At 44.3% G+C, this 20,084-nt stretch overlaps 1 protein-coding gene across 3 annotated transcripts in view; it reads left to right on the top strand.

The window, feature by feature from the left end:
• SYNPR (synaptoporin) overlaps window positions 1–19,673 on the top strand; it is a 98,214-nt gene extending 78,541 nt beyond the window's left edge. For all 3 annotated transcript variants that reach the window (XM_030228131.2, XM_050979440.1, XM_050979439.1), the window contains 3 exons: window positions 8,512–8,710; window positions 16,637–16,828; window positions 17,890–19,673. In XM_030228131.2, the coding sequence (XP_030083991.1) occupies window positions 8,512–8,710; window positions 16,637–16,828; window positions 17,890–18,156 (658 nt within the window). In that variant the 3' untranslated portion in view covers window positions 18,157–19,673. The remainder of the gene's footprint in view (window positions 1–8,511; window positions 8,711–16,636; window positions 16,829–17,889) is intronic.
• Window positions 19,674–20,084: the final 411 nt, after the last annotated feature.

Raw genomic sequence — 20,084 nt, 5'->3', positions numbered from 1 at the left:
AGATTTACCAGAAATCTGATAAAACCACATCTTCAGCTTCTCTTTGGGGCTGACCCTGTGCATGTGGTCCTCATCACAACTGGGCTGTTGAAGTAAGAGGCCACCCACCACCCCCACAATTTCATGGCTGGTCTGGATGGCTTGGCTTCTGGCTCAAACTACTTTGTAAACAGCCAAGAAGCTGCAGCCCAAGGGTGAAAAACCCTCTGCTTGTTCAGGGCTGTCAGCAGGGGCTCAGTGCTTGAGGAGGTCAGGGGAGGAAGACTTGTAAAACCATGAAGTCTCCAGTTAAATGCAAGGACAACTGTTAACCAAGGACAAGCTGATGGGTCCAGGCAATATTTTTGTGATGGGGCAGCAGCTCTGCAGATGAGATGACTTCTCCAGATGTTGAGGTTATCTCAGCTGCTGCTGTCATCAGTGTTCTGCTTCTACTCTGTAGCTTTTAATCCCATAAAACTCAGAACAAACAATGTAGAACTGGGGCCATAGAGGAGGTTTGTCTTGGTTCACAGCTCTTCAGACTGGTTAGTTCTCATCTTGGTGTCTATGTACAAACTTTGCAAGAACACAGAGCTCATGGACACACAGCTGGAGGGGGAAGGAAAATGGTAGGAAATTTCTGGAGATGGTGTCTGCTGCAGATAAGGGAGAATGCTTTCTTAAAACTTTGCAATTGTGGAGCTATTCTTTTGGCACTCAAAAATTGGCTTTTTCCTGAATTTGGATGATCCAGACTGGCTGATTTTTCTTCATAGAGGCTATATTTTATGCTGAACACTGTTTTAGTGCCAGAAAAATTCTTCATTAATTCTTTAGGCCAAATTCGTTCTCTAAGTGGAAGTTGATTTTGGATTTGTTGCAGTTTTTTCACCATTTGAATTTTTAATATATATTCATGAATAGTCTCTGCAGTATTGTGCAGTGATGATGTTTTATCTGTGCCTGCCACAAAAGCTTTTCCTAAAAGTCAGAATTTAGGCAACTTCCCTTGCAAATTTATTTTTGCACATTTTCGTGCTGTCAGTACAGAAGCAACCAAAGCAGCCACCCTTTGGCTTTGCTTTGTTTGGTATTTGATCCCTGTATGGCACATGGTGACCCAGCTGGGGGACAATCAAACACATGCCCTTCCCCTATTTTCTTCTCCAAAATGTGCATTTGCTGTGCAGGGGCTTTGAAGATTTCCCCAGGCCTGTAGGGGATGAGGTGCATGGGATGTCTTTGGTCTCCTCTCAGACCTGGATTCTACATTAATTTATTTTCCAGGAGATGAATGCAATATTTTTCATCCAGTAGACTCTGGAGAGGATGTGCATCTAAGACTGTGCAGCAGAGCCCCACTCAGTGCCTGTCCTCTGTGGTTTCACACCTCCTGGGCTATGCAAGGTGTGAAGGTAATGGCAATTTGTCTGCAGGTCCATCACCAGACCCACAAGTCTGCTCAGCCTGTGCTGCAGCCCACCAGCTCCCTGAGGAAAGGATTTGTCATATCCTTCCAAATGTACATACTGTGACTGGGAGTTTCATCCCATAAAACTCTCCAGAGAACTTAATTTGATTGCTTTAGGTACATTAGGACAATTCACTTGAGAAAAATTATAATTAAATAATAAAAAGTAAAACAAAGTAATATTGAAATACAGCACAAAGGAGTAAATGCTGCTGCATCTTCTGTAATTGCTCTTGTATTTATATCAGTTGGTCTGGGGATGAAATTGCTGCTTTCAGGGTCTGTGGATCTGGATGAAAATGTATGTGAACACTGCTTGTGACAGGGTGAAGCATTTGTGCTTTCAGGTGGTTCTGGCTGAACACCAGGCAATTCCCAAGGATTTGGAATACTTTTCCATGGAGTTCATAGCCCATTTGATGGTGGAAGGGAAGGTGAACTGGAGGTGGTGTGAGCAGCTGCAGGATGTGTTGGGGTGCAGGAATGGCAGATCAGCAGTCCCACACTGCTCCATGCAGAAACACTGCCCAGGGATTTGATACTTCCACTTCTTAGAAATGGTCTTATTATATTCAATGGCTTTTCTTTATGATTTCTACTGCTTATGTTTCATCTGTAGATGTTTAAATGTCTGTAAATCCGTCTCCAAATGGAAGCTTTTGTTTGGCTCTGACAGGAGCTTCTTAGTTTGGAAGCTGTTTCCTGTGTCTGTCCAGAGGAGAGGACAGCAGGAGGGACATGAGAGCCATGGGTTCAGCCAGGATATCAGGATGGGACCAGGTAACCCTGGACAGTTATTTATGAGGTGATGTAAATGTATGCCAGTGGCATTTCCAGGTCCTATAATTTTCCTTGATCCATGAACATGATGGCTTTTTATAAAGATAATTAAGGGTTACCTTCCTTCAGAGGTAGTAGCAAAGTTTCCCAGAGACTTGAAAGCAGTTTTTCCCAAAAAAACAGCTCAGTGAAGGGAAATCAGAGTATATTGCCACTAGTCTGTACCACCAAGAATGCAAGTGCCCAATCTGAGAAGGTATCTGGGCTGTACAGACTGGTGGAGCATGTCTTTGAGCACTGTGCTCTGCTTGCACAGCATGTGTTCCTGAGAAGAGCTGTGAAATTATCTTGGGAGATAAATCTGGGTCTTGGATAAAGGCTTGGAAGTGGGGTTGGGATCACCCACTCAGCTTAGCAGGCACTCCCAGCAGCATGTGTTCTATAATGAGCCTTTCTGCTGGCTTTTTGGTGCTACGATGGAGTAGTAGGGTTTGCACTCCTGCTACGTGCACAGCCTGGGGAGGCTCCTTCCCAGGGCTGGCACCACTCCAGATGTTTCCTCCCCCAGGAATGTTGTGCTGGCTCTTTCCCAAGAGCTTTGTGCACACAGTCACTGGGAGTGGGTCCTGCAGGGGATCTCAAGCTGGGGTATGGCACTGCTGCCTTCTGCCCACCACCAGTGCTGTCCCTGTTCCACCGCCTTCAGAACCCACCCTCAAAGGGGTTGTGTACCTTTTCTTCCTGTCTTAACAGGAGAAATTAAATTTTTTTTTGGTCCTGCTGATCTGGACATGGATTTGGATGGGTGTAAGCCACTAAAGTCAGCCGTGACAAAGGGGAGATCTTTAGGATGTTCAAATGTCCAGGACACGAGCTAGGAGTAAATATTTGCAAGATGATATATGTATTTGTGTGAAATGGCTGGTAGTGCTGAATAATTCTAGAGTGATGTGGGCTTTGGAATTCATTTTTTGGTGATAAACAGAGAGGATTTATTAAGTGGAGAGAAGTTCAAAGTGAAATATTTTCAAATACTCTTTGATCAGCTAACTTTATTCCTTCTTCTTCTAGAAAGGAAAGAAACAAAGGACAAGGCTTGAATTGCTTAGTCAGAGGGCAAATTTTAATTTTGCTTTCTGCCTGCAGATAAAAATGAACAGATTTTTTTAGGGGCAGGTATGTGGTGGAAATGAATGTGCTGCTGCTCTGTAGGGGAGGAGGGTACTGAGGGCACCTTTGGGTGCTGAGGAGTCTGGAAGGGTGTTGTTTTTTGGGGCAGCTGGTAGAGTGAGGTATGGAAAACTGCTGGGATAGTTAGGAAGGATGGATAAACATCTCAGTTTTGAAAGGCTGTGGTATGTGCAGGCAGCACTGAGATGTGTGTCATGGCAGATGGGCAATGTAAAGGATGGGAATACTTGAGTTAGGTAATTTCTTCATTAGGAAAAAAGCTGTTGGAGAGCAGCCTGGAGTGAGAAACAGCCTTGTCATTGTTAGCAAAAGGGTAGAAACCTCTGATTTTACCAGAATAGCACAAGGTGCAAAAGAGCCAGGGAGCAGTCACCTCCATGGTAGCTGCTGTCCTGCTGAGGTGCAAACCCCATCTCATCCCCACAGTTGTCCAGGGCTTGAATAACATCTCAGCTATTTGACTTTGAAGGGCTGGAGAGAGCTTCAGCATTAATGGCTTTAAGGGGTTCAAATGTGGTATTAACAGGCTCTCTGCCTGAGACTAACTTCAGCAGCTCCTGGATGCCTGGGTGCAAAGACAGAGATCCTCTGGGAATTGCTGGGATATGGTTTTGATGCTGCAGGGTCCCCCCCACTCAGGAGTTTGTCCCTGCAGAGCAGATCTGGGGGGAGGAGGAGGATGAGAATGCAGAGCTCACTCCATCCATCCTCCTGAAGCCTGGAAGGAAATCTAGGAAATCTGTTCCCTGGTGTGTGAGCAGCCTTGCAGATAGACAGGATTTTAACACCCAGCATTCAGGAATGGCCAGCACTGGGGAAAGTGTTCTTTGCAGTGAGAAGAGCAGGCTGGGAAGAGTGTTGGAAGAGTCAGTGGACTCCAGTTTCCTTAAAGAAAAGACTTTTCATTTTCAGGCAGATTTCTGCTTTGACCTGACTATTAGAGATGACTTTCAAAGTGTTTTTCTTAATGTAGGTAATATCTCTAGAGAAGTTTTACAGGAATGATGAGCTCTGTTGTGTGAGGAAAGGCTCTCATTTATTTGTATTCTTTCACTAAGTCTACCAAAAAATCCATATTTGGTACCTCCAAAAGTTACATTTGCCCAGGGAGTGGCTGGCTGGAGGCACACCAGCACAGTCCTCTGAAATGAGGGAACTCCAGTGTTTTCAGGGCTAACTAAAAGAAATGCCTTTACTCTGCATCCCAGAGGAAGGAAGATGTAAACCTTGTCACGTTTTTGTGCCTCAGCAGAGCAGTTTGACTTGCTGAGGGGCTCTGTGCATGTCAGCATTTCACTACTGTATTTTGAAATTTCATTTTCCCCTCATTTTGGAGATTATCAGCCAAGATAAACATTTCCCAAGAAACCCCTCCACAAGCACTACTGCAATAACTCATTTCTAGTGATTTATTTCTCTCAGGGATTTGCAGGCAGTAAAGACAATTTTGAGTTGACAGTTTGAGTTCCAGAAACAAGTTGGGGGGAAACACAGCCCAATGAAAAGATAATGGATCTCTGGGTTTTTGCAAGCACATGTGTGGGTGTTGCAGATTTTATTCCAGCATGTTGTAGACAAGTTGGAGGGTGGATTACAAGATGCTATTTTCAGAAAATAGGACAACCTGCCAAAACAGAGGGGGTTTTTTGCCTGTTTTTCACTAGATCCTACTAAAGGAATGGAGAAACACTAACTCCCATTGAGAATTTTTGGAGGCAGAAATTTATCTGTTATTTATTAATCCACACACTAATCAAAGCCCAGGGGAGGAAATCCAGGCTGGTTCATCAATAACATTTGAGCACATTCTTGTTTTAATTGTGTGTTCTCTTGGCTTCAAGTCTAAGCCCTGTGTGCATTGTTGAAGGGGTGAATCAGACAATATTAGATCACTCACCCTTCTGCTGGGGAGTGAGACAGGTCTTTGGGGAAGTTGGCTCATGACTATTTTCATGTTCAAGGATCATCAGGGGAATTAAGCTGCTCCAAAAAAATGGAGGGCTATGACTAAAAGAGCTGTGGCTTCAATATTGTACTGAGGAAGTTCAGGAAGAAAAGGGAACTTCATGTTCACATGGAGAGAGCACAACTTTTGCTCCCCCATGCACATATAACAGCTGTAGCTTTGTTCAATGTGTCTGGCTTCCTGTATTCTTTTCAGAGCAAGGGTAATTAGCATCTGAAAATGTAACTGCTCTTCGCTGCTGAGGAACAATGCAAAAATCCCCTTTTTCACTGTAAAACATTCCTGCCCTCTTTTGATCTTGTCATGCCAGACAATACAGCTGTCTTGTCATCATATTTCCCACGGCAATGGAAAGTTTGCCAAGTGGTGGAAGAAGCCTCAGAAGCCCTTAATTACTGTGACTTCATCAGTGAAACTTGACTGCCTTTGGTGGACTTGGTTCAGACTGAAGTGAATTTGAGGGAATTTCGGCCTGGATGGCTTGGCCATGGCAGTTGCTGTTAACAAAAGGATGCTGCTGGTAAACAATGGGCAGCGAGGATGACCTTAGTGCAGCTCTGCTGAGTGTGGGATGCAAGGTCACGTTCCAAAGTCAGGAGCTTTATTTCTGAATTAATAGCAAAACTCAAAAAAAAAAAAAACCACCCTGGAGGAGCTTACAGGGGGAAAGGTTTCCCTAATTAAGTAAATTCATTACTGTTGTGCTCCTTATTTGCATTGCCCATCAATCAGTGAAAATCGTTCCTGTTAATGCAGCCTAACAAATGTTACCAAAGTGCAAAGGGTGTGATTGCAAAGGGTCACTCTTGGGGCTCCTGATTTTGTTTGGCAAATGGAAAGTCAAAGGTGGAATAGAGGGGTGGTGCTGGAAATTGGAAAATCAGCAGAAGGAGGACGCTGACCAAGGATGACTCGAAGGAAAAGGTGGGGTGTAAACAGAGATAAGAGAAGATGAAAGAAGAGTAAGTCAGAGGAAGTAAGAGACAGAACAGGTAGAATTGTATCAAAAGTGAGAGGCGGAGGCAGTTAATGCTTTGTGAGTCATCACCAAGCCATCCTGCCCCCAGAAAGGCTGACTCAGCAACATCATGGGGAAAAAATCAGAGCTTTCTCCTGGAGATGCCATTCCAGATCAAAAAGGCTTTGATTAGTGAAACTGGATTTTCTGTCAGTGATCCTCCCCTGCCTTAAAGAAGCTTTTCAGATGTATCATGTAAAGTCAGCATCCACCCTAAGCACTGCAGGGCTTGGCTCCCTCACTTCTCTTGCCTGTCACAGCTCCTCTTCCCAGGTCTGAATCATGGTCTATTTTGGGGCCCTTTGCACAACAGAGATCTCGGTTGTTTTGACAGAGGTGAGGTGGCCACAAGAGGCACCAATTACTGCACATCCTCTAAGAGACCAAGGAAATCTAAAAGGAAAAGCAAGTGAATAAAAATAACTTGATGGAAGAAGGTTTCTGTGATCTCGTATCCCTGACAGCTGCTGGCCACAAAAGCACTGCTGGGAAGGTACAAGTGGGGTGTTAATGTATGAACATTTTTTTCTGGCTTATGATTCAGAACTAAGGTGCAGTCAGGAAAACAGAGAATAGAAAATGAAAATGGTCTCAGTTGCTTTGCCATGTTTTGTAAGGGCTGGTGGTTGTTGAGGATGAGGCTGGGCTGTGTTGACAGTGGACAGTCAGAGGGGCAGGGTTGGGCAGCAGCTCCAAGTCTGAATCTTGGTAGAAATATTCCCTAAGTTATTTCCTCTTTGGTATGCACAGGACTTTGAGCTGCTGCTTGCAGCACCACGTGTTGTCCAGTCTGTGTTTCAGGGCTCCTGGGGAGGGGAAGAAAACTCTGCTATAAAGACAGTGAAGTCAGGAAACTGATCATTGGCATTAGGATCTCTCTCATGTGTGCAGATTTCATCAGGCTTTGCTGGCTTTATGCTGGAAAGGTGATTCAGCCACTGCTCATCTCTGCAATCTGGGCAGACTTGGTTTTTGTTTTCATCCCACCACTACTACAATGACAGAGAATAAAATCTCTGAGGCAAGTAACTGGTGTTGTTCATCAACCACTGATGAAAAGGTTCTGCCTACATGTTTGGGTACATTTAATCAGGACCAGCAAAGGCAAAAAGTCATCCAAATCTCCAATGACCAATAATCCATCTTGTGATTTCTGCTGTGGGTACTTTGTTTTCATCTGGGGAATTAACTTTTTATTTAGCCAAATATAGTTATGGCTGCTGCTCCCATTGGCTTCCTGTTGCACACATTAATTGCCCTTGAGCAGAGGAATGTATCCCAGAAGGCCTAATCCTTTCTCAGCACCAGATCATCAGTTCTTTAATTGCTGCTGGCTTCGTCCCCCTCACTCAGCCTGTGCAGGGCAGAACAATGTGATCCCTCATTGGGCTCCACGTCCCCACTGTGCAATGCAACAGGACCTGCCAAAATGACCCCTCCATGGATCCTCTTTCTTTTTCTGAATTAGAAATTAAAATTATTGCAGGAAAAAAGTCTTTCACAGGAGCTTCCAGACAGAACTATAAATCTATTAGCTCTGTCACTGATAAACAGTCATGAGTATAAAGTTAGGGCTTAGGTTGCTTACACCAGGGCAGACTTTTTCTTTGATCCAAGTTGTGTATTTCTGCTGCAGCTTGATTTTAAAAGCCTTTAATGTAGAAGCACTATGGGCTAACAGCCACAGGTAGCTCTGCCCCAGACAATTTTATGCAAGGAATTTGTGAGTGTCCAAACACGGGTATCCCATGGGCTTAGTCCTGAGGATAAGACTCTGTTTTCTGCTGCCCAGATTGTAAGAATTCAAGAATCAAATTGTTTCTCATGTTATCCTTTTTCAGTTGTTGCCATGGCAAAACCCCAGAGAGGATGGGGAGGGTTGTACCAAACCACTGGAACATAAACTTTTCTCTAGGATTGATTAAAAGATGTGCTCATTGCTCAGTCTCACCTTGGCACTCGCTGGGCTCTGCCCACAGCTGCCAGTTATTCACAGGGATCGATGTGCATCAGGAACGAGACAGAGCAAATGTGTTCAGCTTTATTCAGATAGCAGCTTCCATTTCCTGTGCTTCACCTGCTGCTCTATGGGATGTTTTCCAGGTTGCATCAAGTGAATTTTGAGGCTCCCACTTGTGAAGGCAAGCGCCGGGAAACGCTCGCCTTGATCGGGGACTTCTCCTCCTCGGCAGAGTTCTTTGTCACCATCGCGGTCTTCGCCTTCCTCTACTCGCTGGCTGCCACTGTGGTTTATATCTTCTTCCAGAACAAGTACCGTGAGAACAACAGAGGGCCTCTAATTGTAAGTGTTTGCAGCATTTGCAGGGTTTTCAGGTGTAGTCTTCACCTCTTGCTTCTTCGGTTGTTGAGGTTTTGTCATGGTCTGGGAGAGCCAGGTGTCCTGCCCAAAGCATCTCTGCATTGTCTTGATGGTGATGTAATATTTTAACATCAAAGGTAATGGAGGCTGTATGCAGGAGGAGTTTAGTCCTGTATGTACTTGTGAAATTCTGTGCTTCTCTCCCACTGCCCACAGTGATGATGATCACACAAAAAATGAACACGTAGCTGAGTGGTAGCAAAATTGGGATCTCAGCCCTATGATAGCAGAACTTCATTGGTGGGGAAAAAAGAAAAGAGGAGATCATCAGAGATTGGCTCTGTTGGATATGGTGGAAGGTTCCAGCAGCTTCTCACAGAAGCCACCCCTGTGGTCCTTTCCTGCTACCAAAAACCAGGCTGTGCCAAACCAACACACTGGGGCCTTTCCTGTCCTAGGAAATGGTGTGGAAATGTAAGGAAATCCTCACAGAGGAGACAAAGAACAGGCAAAATAAAGGAGTCACTGCAGAAAAAGTAAATAAATAGTGCCTTGCTTCTTCTTGGTATCAAGTGAGATCTCATTTCAAACTGTTTCATCAAAGAATTTGTTACAGAATTCTTCCATCTTAATTTTCTTGCGGAAAATAATTCTTGCTTTTGACCAGCCACCTTATCCTCTGTAGCAACAGAAAAAGGAAAGATAAACAATGGTATTAATATGTCACATCATGATGTGGCCACTTGCCTTTGTCCAGGATTTTCCTGAAACAGCTGCTGCAGTGGTGTCTATCACAGGATGCATGGCACAATCTGCTATAGCATTGACATCACATTGACTCACTTTGTTCTGTGTAATGGATTGTAATTGAATCTACAGGTTAAATTTAATCAGTGTCTGTTACCAAAGCCTCCCTTTGCAATTTCACAGTATTTAAACCAAGGCTATATGACCTTATTTTTTCAGAATATAAAGATGCTTTTGAGTTTGTCCTATAGCAGAAGCAGCTCCTGCTGGTGAGTGGTTCTGGGAGTGGCTGAGGGTTATGGTCAGGTTATGCCTGACAGGAGGAGAGTCCCATCTTCCCCAGCCAAATGCTCCTGCAACTCCTGTGCACTGCAAGCTCTGTTCTATTTGGTGTTTTTAGAAAAAAATAACTTTTTTTTGCCTGGAGCACATCCTTGCTGGTGTCCCTGGACAATGTCCAGTGCAATGATTGCAGCACCACAGCCTGGCTGAGGACAGGTATGAGTCCATCTGTGAAGTGAAGTTGTTGGGAAAATGCAGAGCCCCAGCCAGAGAAAAGGCTGGCAGCTGTAGCCAGGAAGCAATCAGTAGCCAAGGAAAAAGAAAACATGGAGTGAAAAGGAGCTTCTCAGGGCTGCAGTGCTCACCTAAGGGATGTCACAAGCTCTGCGAAGGAGGCAGGCAGTGTATCCTCCAGCTCCAGGCAGATGCTGCTCTGAACTGACGTGTATCAGATCAGATGTGTGAGTATGTCTCATCCCTGAGATTGTTCCTTCCAAAGAAAAGTGCTGCAGAAATCTGTGGTGCAGCACATGTTGGTGCAGGAGGCAGGGCAGCCCTCGTTCTGTTTCATCACCAGGCAGGATCAGTGCATCAGGCACCTTGTCCAGACTACCAGTTTTTCTCTCTTTGTGAAGAGTTTGAAGATGGTGGTTTCGTCCATTCTTACTTCTGCTGCAGTGCCTGATCACAATTTCATGGTTAAAACCATTCCTGTTTTAAGCCTTGTACTTCCTCTTGGCTTTGTATTTTCTCAGTCTGGGATGACATCTGCCTTTAAGCAGCACTCTCTCAGAGCTGCCTTTTTCTCCTGACAAATTTTCAGGATTTGAAAAATGATTATGACAGGAGAAGTCAAGAGAGGAAAAAACCCCTTTCACTTGAAATTTTATATTTTTCAAAAGGCCCCTGCACAGGCAGTCACCATCAATGCATTACCAAATTGCAGAAGCCTGACTGGGTGCAGAAGATATGATTATATAGAATTTAATGACCATTAAGTCACGAGAAACATGCAGGGAAAATTTCAGTCACAAATGTTTCAAGTTTACTTTGTTTATACAGATACAGGGAAATAAACTGCATGTGCTGAGATCTCAGCAAAGCATCACTTTACCTGTGGAAAAATATTTTAGCATTCAGTGCGAAGTGAGGCATGATAGCAAGGGAATATTTCCAGTGGGAGAAGCAGATAACTGCTCCCTGTCTGTTTGGATGGCAGGGGTGTGTTTATTCACTATGCAGTAAACCATTTCTGTTGCTAATATTGCCTGTCAGGTTTGGGGGATAAAAGTCTTCCTTTTGGTCATGGGGCCCTGGTTGTGTTACTCATCCATTCCCAGAGGGAATGATGAGTCCTTGCACTACACAGCCTCTGCTTCCCTTGCTGGCTCCCTGAGGGATCCTCTGGAGAGGTCCATGCAGATGGATAAACCTAGGAGAGGTTGGAGTCCCAGTTTCTGAAGAAACAAGGAGCAGGGATTCAGTACCTCATAGAAACATGCTGTGTGTTTCTGAGCTCTACAAACCACAGCTGTGATTTTCATTCCACTGTGAACTCCCACATGGTGCATGTGTGCCGTGAGAAGCTGGGGTCTCACCTTGGTGGGTACAACGAGGGCAAGGCTGCTTCTCGAGTGACTGATTAGTGCTCAAGAGACAGAAACTTCTAAAAGAAATTAATTGGAGGTGGTGACTTAGATTATAAAGAATGCCATGTACAAAATGCCACCAGTTTTCAGTACATCCCCATCTCTCAGACCAAACCAGCTTAAGCTGGTTTCCACTTGTTTAACACCAATACCTGGGGAGGCCCTGCTGGTTTGTGATGAGAGCAGAGATGAGCTGCACCCTGGGGCTGCCAGTCCAGGCCCCTCTGTTGATGCTCTGCTTCAGGTCTGTACCTTTGGAGCTTCTTGCAAGCAGAGAGTAACCAACCCAGCTGTGCTGAAATTTCAGGGGATCAGGGATAGGATGTTTCCATATGTCTCTCAGAAAAGAAAGAATAGTCACAGTCAATGTGTATCAGTCCCCATCACTCGGGATTCTTACTTTTCCTATGGTTTCTTTACCCCATATGTGTTCCATTTAAAATCCACATGCTGACAGTCCTGTGTGCCTTCAGGTTTGTCTCTGGGAAGTTACAGCTTCGCCATGAGGAACCACATGCATTCATGCATAAATGCAAATCACTTTATTAATATTCCAGTCAATTAATATAAAAGCATACAATTATTCAGCCAAGAAAGGGACTGACATAGCCCTGAAAAGAGGTATTTCATTTATATAGTGATTACTTACTAATCTCATTCTTATGGTGCATAAAGATGCTTATATCTTAAGAAGATGAGATCTTTCCTTTCATGGGATCTGGAGTCCCATGAATAATGACATTATGCAGAAAGTCATTTGGTTCCTTACATATGTTGCAGATTGAGTGAGTTAAGTACACCCAGGTCTTGGACACCTCTTTGATTAAATGTTGTACTTCCTCACTAGTGTCCAGTTGTCTAAAAAATAGACAGGAAAAGAATAAAGAGCCATCTATAAAAACAAAGACTGAATCCTTTACAGTTGAAAAATGAAATTAGGAAGAACCTGAGTATTTCTTTGCATTTCAAAGAGCTGTTTCAGCCTGCTCTTGTCATCTCCTTTTAAAGCACAAGCCAGGGTGACCTTGCTGTACATGCTGGTGCCTCCCAAAAGGCTCTGCACTTCCCTGTGAAGCAAGCTTGCAAGGCCTTACACTATTGCAGGAAGCATGTAATTCTTTCAAAGCTTCATTCGGCAGAAAATCTGGGGTGGGACCTGGTTCAAACCAAAAAAGAGCTAAAATGCCACAGTGGGAAGGCGTTGCTGCCTGCGGCAATCTGCTGCTGGCCACTTTCCCAGCTGGGACCAGGGCTGTGCCTCTCCCTGGGCTACTTCTGCAATTTAGGGTGGTTGTGACTGTGAAAGCAAATCCTCTGAGTGGTTTGCCTCTGCTGGGTAAAGAAATCTCCCTCTGTTGCTGCGTGGATGGCCATGAAAGCTGTTGGCAGTGCCAGACAGGCTCTGACTAGGAGGGCTCGTGGACCTCAGCATTTGAGGAGCTGCTCCCTTGGAGGCTGCAAATGTGTGAGAGGGTTTTCACAAATGGAAAGGTTTTGTAGCATGAGCTCTGCATGGAAGTCAGTTCCAAGGCAGCAGCTGCAGCTCTGTGAGGGAGGAGGGATGCCAGGAGCACTCTGGCCAGGCCAGAGCTGAGGCTTTGCCTGTTTCCAGCCATGACAGCCCAAGCCCATCCTGCCAGACTTGGCTGGGAGGGAGAGCAGGGCACAGAGGGCAGGCAGGGACATGTGTGTCACAGCCTTCAGGGGCTGGTGAAGCCACTGACCAGCTTGGAGCAGATGAAACATGTCCCCTTTCTGAGCAGCTTCTGCAGAGGCTCTTGGCTGGGTGAGGTTGTGCCAGACACTGGGCAATCCAAAGCTGTGCTCAGGAGGTTTAAGTGACTGTAAGTGACTGCCCCTTTCAAAGAGGGACATTTTGCAAAAACCAGTAAGTAGCTTGATAGCAAGGAGAAATATTTCAATTGTTATAAAAAGAAAAGGCATTCACAGTTCTATTCTAAAATGTGTAATATATAAAATTGTTCCGAGTAGACATTTTTGGCAAACTCAGTAATAACAAGTTTCAACTTGAAAAAGGCAGCAAGAATTTTTTTTTCTTTTCGCACATACTTCAGGATCTTAAAAAGTCCCTCCTTGTATATTCGGAGTATTTTAAATTTTGGTTTTTGCCTTTCTTTACATGTTTATGTTTTCCTTCTTTCCCAAAGGCATCTGTAGGCAGAGCAAAGTATCTCAGCTGAGATCTGAGAGAGAAACTTGGTAATTAGAAGTGTAGTGTAATCATACAAATACACACTCAAGAGATCTGGACATCATTTTAAGAGAGCAACTGCAAAAAATTATTTTGTTCCAAAGGAAAAAAAATTCACCCATGCTATAGGGATATTAAACATTGAAATGCAAGATTTGTTTTAGTATGTTTTAGCATGCAGGCACTCTGGCCTTAATTACCAACTAGAAATTCCCCAGATAGACATTAAGCCACAGAACAGCTTAGCTTGAAATTCACTTTTATTTTCAGCATGTCATTATCTTGTAACTCTGTTCCACCCAGAGCTGTGAAAATGTTCAGCCAGGAATTCAAACCCACTTGAAAACAAGAGAGGTTCAGGTTCCAGCCAAAGCTGAAGGTTCTCAAAGATTCAACACAAATAGGAAGATGCAAGTTCACTCTAGTCATAGAATCATTTTGCTCCTTGCATTGTACAGAGGAGGCAGAAGAAGTCCTCTGAGAGCCTGAGTCTGACCGTGTAGGCCTGATGAGAGCACCTACTGAAAAAATCCCAGTGTTCCATTAGCCTTTCAGTCCTGTCTCCTTGGCCAGCTGTTGGCCAGCTGTTGGCCAGGCTGCATGGTTTCCTCTTTGAGTCCCACTGTGCCATCTTTCCCTTCTGGTTTGGTGTGTTTCTTGAACCAGCCAGACTTCACAGTTTTTGGGAGTTCCTCTATAGAAGAGCTGATCCTGATACCCCAGGAGCAAGAGCCCTTTCCCCAAGGCTCTGACCTGCTCTGAAACAGGGAAGCTTGTAGCACAGAGGGCAGGGTTTTAGACTTTGTGAACACCCTGGCACAGGGGAGCAGAGGAAGTCAGGAGAAGGCTGGAGCATGGAGTGTGATGGGAAAGACAAGACTTGAGAAATAACATGAAATACTCAATGCCTTTAGGGCCATCCCCTCAACTGCACAGTGCCGTGGGATGTTCTGGAAGGACTTACAGCCCTGGATCTGGGCTATACCAGCAGTCAGACTGTATCATGCAGATGCAGTAATTTGTGCAATGAGCCTCTCCAACATGGGGTCAGGGCCTGTAAGCTCAGCAGCAGGTCTGTATTCCTGCTGCTGTCATCTGCTTCAAGAACTTTCCTTGCTTTTAAAATTTCTCTCTTTTTAGCAAGTTCGATCTCCTGTGTTGCATTAATTTTAGTCAGTTTGTCTCTGTTTGCATCAAATTTCTACCTGCTGTTATGCATTTCTTTAATTGACACTGCCAGTGCACTGATTACAGAGCTGGGTTTAGTTTGCTTCAAATGTGGTGGCACTGGGAAAGGGTTGCTGGGCATTTGGAAAATACATTCCCCAAAACTCTGCTGTGTCCCCATCTCTTGTGTCAGTCCGAAACTGCATGGGGGCTTGGCATCTGGGCTGAGAGCATGTCAAACCTCACAGCAAATAAAGAGCATCTCCCATCATCATCCACAGCTCAGCAGACATCTCGTGTTTCTACCAGCTGGAATTTTTAGGGAATGTTTGCAATTGAACCGTTGCCTCTAGGAATCTCTTTCTCATTCACTGCTAAGACATGTGAGATACAGTAATTTCTTTTGCTGGAAATCTCTGTGAGAAGAAGAATTACTCTGGGCTATGTGCCCCTGCCCACACGGAGTCTCTTTGGGTGTTAAGGGAGTTGTCAGCTCCTGGGCTTCACGCTCCTCAAGAGAGCCCATTTGGGCAGCATGAAGGAGGTCAGAGGAGCTCAGAGCTCAGTGGCAGACACAGGCCTGCAGAAAACAAATTGTTAAAAGAGAAGGATGTATCCTTTGGGAAAGCATCCAAGCACAGTTAATTTAATCCCATCTGTGTCAGTGGAGACATCCTTTGTTCATGGCTCCCTTTATTGACTGGTGCCTCGTCCGTCGTGACGGGACCTGCACCCCTGTGGTGCCACGGAGAGCTCCTTCCCCAAAGGTCAGGTGTGCTTCTACATGAGAATGGTGTTTCCTAGGGATTGCTTATTTCTTCGAGAAGCAACCTGAAACACTGGGTCCTTAATGAGTGTTTTCCCTTCCTTCCATGCACACCTTTATTCTGCAAGGGGGAAGGGGAAGCAGCCCCACGGGAGGTGGGATATCAAGACGCAGCGATGCAGTTAGTGGTATGTTAGACTTTGGCACCTCTGCCATCTGTTGTGGGCTGACAGATGGGATGAAATATGACAGCAGAAAGGCTCTTCTGTTTTAGCAAGACACAAGAAAGCTTGAAAAATCACACCTCCTCCCTCCTTTCCCCCCAAACCCACACAACAACAGTGTCACTTGGCCACTTGTTCTGGCTAAGACAAGGAGAAGTTTATGCCTGTGCATGCTCCCGAGAGTCTTTCAAGGGGAAAGTGAGCAGAGTGGATCAGAGCAAAGCTGCTGGAACCTGGAGGGACCACCCCACCTTCTCCCCTCTTTTGACATGGATGGGAAATTGGAGCCAGTGCTTTACCAGGCCAGGGAGGAGTCTCTGCTTGGCAAGTCTTGCTGTTTACTTGCTCACTCATGGTAATTAGTGGCTGCATGGCTTATACAGCAGGGACATTTGGCCTTACCTGTGGCTGGTGAGAAAACTCCTCATCTGATACCTGAGGATTAGCCAATTTCAGGTTTTCCCTAAGACAGAAACACTTCCTATTGGAAACCCACCCCGACTGTTTGTAGGAGGGCCGAGCTTCTTTACAGGCATGTGCATTTTGTAATTGATCCCAATGCATCAGCCTGGTGCTGTGAACAGCCACATTTTCAAGGCAGCTCAGGCCACATGTTTGTGGGAATCTTGCCTCAAGGCCAAGGGTGCAAATGTCAGCCAGGGGCTCTGCCCCATTAAGCATGTCAAGCCCTTCTGAAAATTAGCTCTGTGGGTGATGACAGTAACACAACCTTCCACTAAGTAACAACCTCTTGCTATTTCTCTCCTCTGACACAAGCTTTCAGTTTTCTGGTGATTTTGAATATTTTTTCCTTTCCAATGGACACACCAGTATAATGCTTCTAACCAATTTGTCTTTTAGGATTTCATTGTGACAGTGGTCTTCTCATTCTTGTGGCTAGTGAGCTCATCTGCTTGGGCTAAAGGACTGTCAGATGTAAAGGTTGCAACTGACCCTGATGAAGTGCTGCTGCTGATGTCTGCCTGCAAACAGCAGTCCAACAAATGCTTGCCTGTTCGCAGCCCTGTTATGTCAAGCCTCAACACTTCGGTTGTAAGTGACTTTTATTGCTGCTGTTCACCCTTACCTTGCAGTGTATTTTCATCTTTTGGCCATGTATTGACCTAAATTGACTGGTGTAAAGCAGTTAGCTGACATGATTTAATTGGAAGTGCAGTCTTGCTGCAGGGAAAGGCAGGCTGTGAGTCACAGCAGCTCTGCCATGGAGCAGCAGCAGGGTGGGTGTGCAGGGTTGGGATGGGGAAAAGGCAAAGTGCCTGTCCAAGTGCATTGGTTGCCCCTCTGCTTTTAAGTTGCTCACTGCAACTCTCTTGCAAAGGGGTCTGTGTGCTCCTTTAGAAGGAAATGTTTGTGCCTTACAGATTCTTCTAAAAATCCACAAAAAACCAACATTAAATTGGACTTCAACGCATTAAAAAAATAAACACAAAAAACCCCTCTAGGCCATCTGACCAATTAAGAGCTCTCTTTTTAATTAGTTTCCTTCAATTTTATCTTTCCACAATTTCTTTAAACTAGATTATGTTTTCAAACAAAAAAAAAAATTGCTCTTAAAACTCCATATTTTTTTTGGAAAAAAGCAAAGCAAACACCTTGTGAGCTACATCTAAGCGAGGTGAATTTGGGAATTTGCTCCAAAACTGAGAAAATTTTCCAGTGGGTTTTGGGAGAATCAGAGAATCATTTAGGTTGGAAAAGATCTCTAAGATTATGAAGTCAAACCACTAAGCCAGCATTGCAAAATCCAGCACTAAACCATATCCCTAAGTGCCACATCTACACTTACCCCACAGATGGTGACCCCACCACTTCCCTGGGCAGCCTGTTCCAGTGCTTGACCATAGTTTTAGTGAAGAGATCTTTCCTAATAACCAATCTGAGCTTGACAATAGTTTCAGTGAAGAGATCTTTCCTAATAACCAGTCTGAGCCTCCTCTTGCACAGTTTGAGGCCATTTCTTCTTGTCCTTGGGAAGGAGGGGTGGGAGCAGCTTTGCCTTCCCCCGGGACCCAATGTCATGGTGGGGACCATAACATTAGGTTGAGCTGTGAGACTGTGGCTGCTGGTGACGAGCTCCTCTTCTTTCCACCCAGGTCTTTGGCTACTTGAACTTTATCCTGTGGGCAGGCAACATTTGGTTTGTGTTTAAGGAGACGGGCTGGCATTCCTCAGGCCAGCGCCACCCTGCAGACACCATGGAGAAGCAGCCCGGGGGCTACAACCAAGGTGGCTACAACCAAGACAGCTATGGGCCAGCTGGTGGCTACAACCAGCCAGGCTCCTATGGCCAGGTGGGTGAATATGGCCAGTCCCAGAGCTATGGGCAGAGCGGGCCAACCTCCTTTGCTAATCAGATTTAGGGTTCACGCAGCACAAGCTCTTGCATCCCTCGCAAGTAGAGAGTTTAACAGGTCTCAAGTTTCAGTGGCACCAGATTTTTAAGGGTTCTACATAAATTAATACTACAACACAGTGTTTAATGTCCATTAAAGGTCTAAGCCCACCTCCTTTGGCAGATGGGAGGTGGCCAGTGGGCTGGAGTTGGCCTTTCTTTCCCTGACTAGCCAGACACAGGGGATGTGCTCCTCGCCGGTGACCTGGAGTTGCTGTTGTAGTACGTACTGTAGAGATAACTTTAGGGTAGTTTTGTATGTGTTAAGATGGTAGAAGCTTTTTGTAGCCTCAAGTCAGTAGTATTTAATATGCATAATATAATTGAATTTCCTTCTGCATTTTGGTGAAAAACGGAAGTGTTTTACTATGATTTCTACAGATTATTCTGTATATCCATGCATGTAACATTGCACCTAAATTTTCAGAACTGCCTGTCTGTGACTCTTCAGAGAGTTTGTTTTGGTTATACCTTTTTGTTTCAGAAGATTTTACTATTATTTCAGTTAACTGAGTCATCCATCTGTAATTTAGTGCATGGATAAGCAGTTTCATACTACCAAATGTCTGGACTGTGTAAATGGAACTTCTCGACTTCTGCCACTACATTTTGTTAAATGTCTGTTTAAAAGAAGTATGCATCTTTTATATATTTTGCAGAGTTGAATATATGGCTTACCCAAGTTCTGAATGCTTTGTAACTAAACTGTTTTTCCTTGAAATGGCATTCAGTAGTATCTATGGTACCTGACCAATGTTTATTCCATTTAGCTCAGCTAAGTATTCCTTCTATAAATCACTATTTCTATGGATGTTTTGTGAATCTTTTAACGTGAGCTGTGGAGAATAAGGACCAAGTAACTGTGTTATATGTTTACAAAGGTATTTATTTAACTAAGATAACAGAGGTGCAGATATCAGTACACAAAATCATGTGGAACAAACTCCCTGTTGCTTGACACAGCAACATGAAAACCGCACGTATTGTTGTGACCTTACAAAGCATAAATATTCCTTTGTGCCCTTTGATGAGAAGAAAACCTTTCTGTCCGTGCTGTTTCAAGATTGTTAGATATCCCTCTGTTAGATTGCTGCTCTGAGCACTAGCTTGGTGCTAATGGAGAATGTAACTGGATTGACCAAATAACCCAGGCTCAGAGGAGCTCGTCCTGAAAGAGCCAGAGCCAGACTTGTAGCCTGTTTGGATTCCTCCCTGGGAAATTCAACCCTCCCTCACTACAGCATATGGGATGCATTGACACAAATGAAAGCCTGAAGCACAATGTACTAATCAAAACTGATCATCTGCATTTCTAGATCAAAGTGTATCAGTATATAATCTTATTGTATGAGCTGTAATGTTGAAAGCATCTTAGCTTAAAACAGCTTAGTCTCTTCTATGATTGTTGTAACCAATTTATGGCTACTCAGTGGATGAATCTATATTGTGATATCTATTTGACCCTAATAAAGTTATTGCATACAATGCATGTTTTCAGAGTATGTTAATATTGAAATGTCACTGCCAAATAACGAAGATAACTATTAAAGAAAAATAACTGTTCCTGTGCCTGACCTTATTGGTCATATTCTTACTGTTTTCCAACACTTTTATGGGGATTGTTTTAATGTACAGTGGAGTACGACACTTCTGCAGACACCTGTCATTAAAGGTCAGTATCACAAGTTTTTAAAAAAAATTAAAACTGTGCAGTTTAATACCTGCCTGCCTCTTTCCCTCTCTTTCCACTGTCAGTAGGACTACCCCAATACTGTGCTAACCATCCCAGTTCTGAGGATTGCTGGAAAGCTATGTGTGAGTTGTAGAGAAAACAAACTGGAATATCTAAATGTTCTCCTATTCCAAATGAGGGCAAAATACAATTTTCTGGGTTAA

Source organism: Serinus canaria, chromosome 12 (assembly GCF_022539315.1).
Source record: "Serinus canaria isolate serCan28SL12 chromosome 12, serCan2020, whole genome shotgun sequence".
NCBI classification, from domain to species: Eukaryota; Metazoa; Chordata; class Aves; order Passeriformes; family Fringillidae; genus Serinus; species Serinus canaria.
The sequence above is the reverse complement of the archived record's forward strand: the minus strand, read 5'-3'. Positions and strand labels throughout refer to the sequence as shown.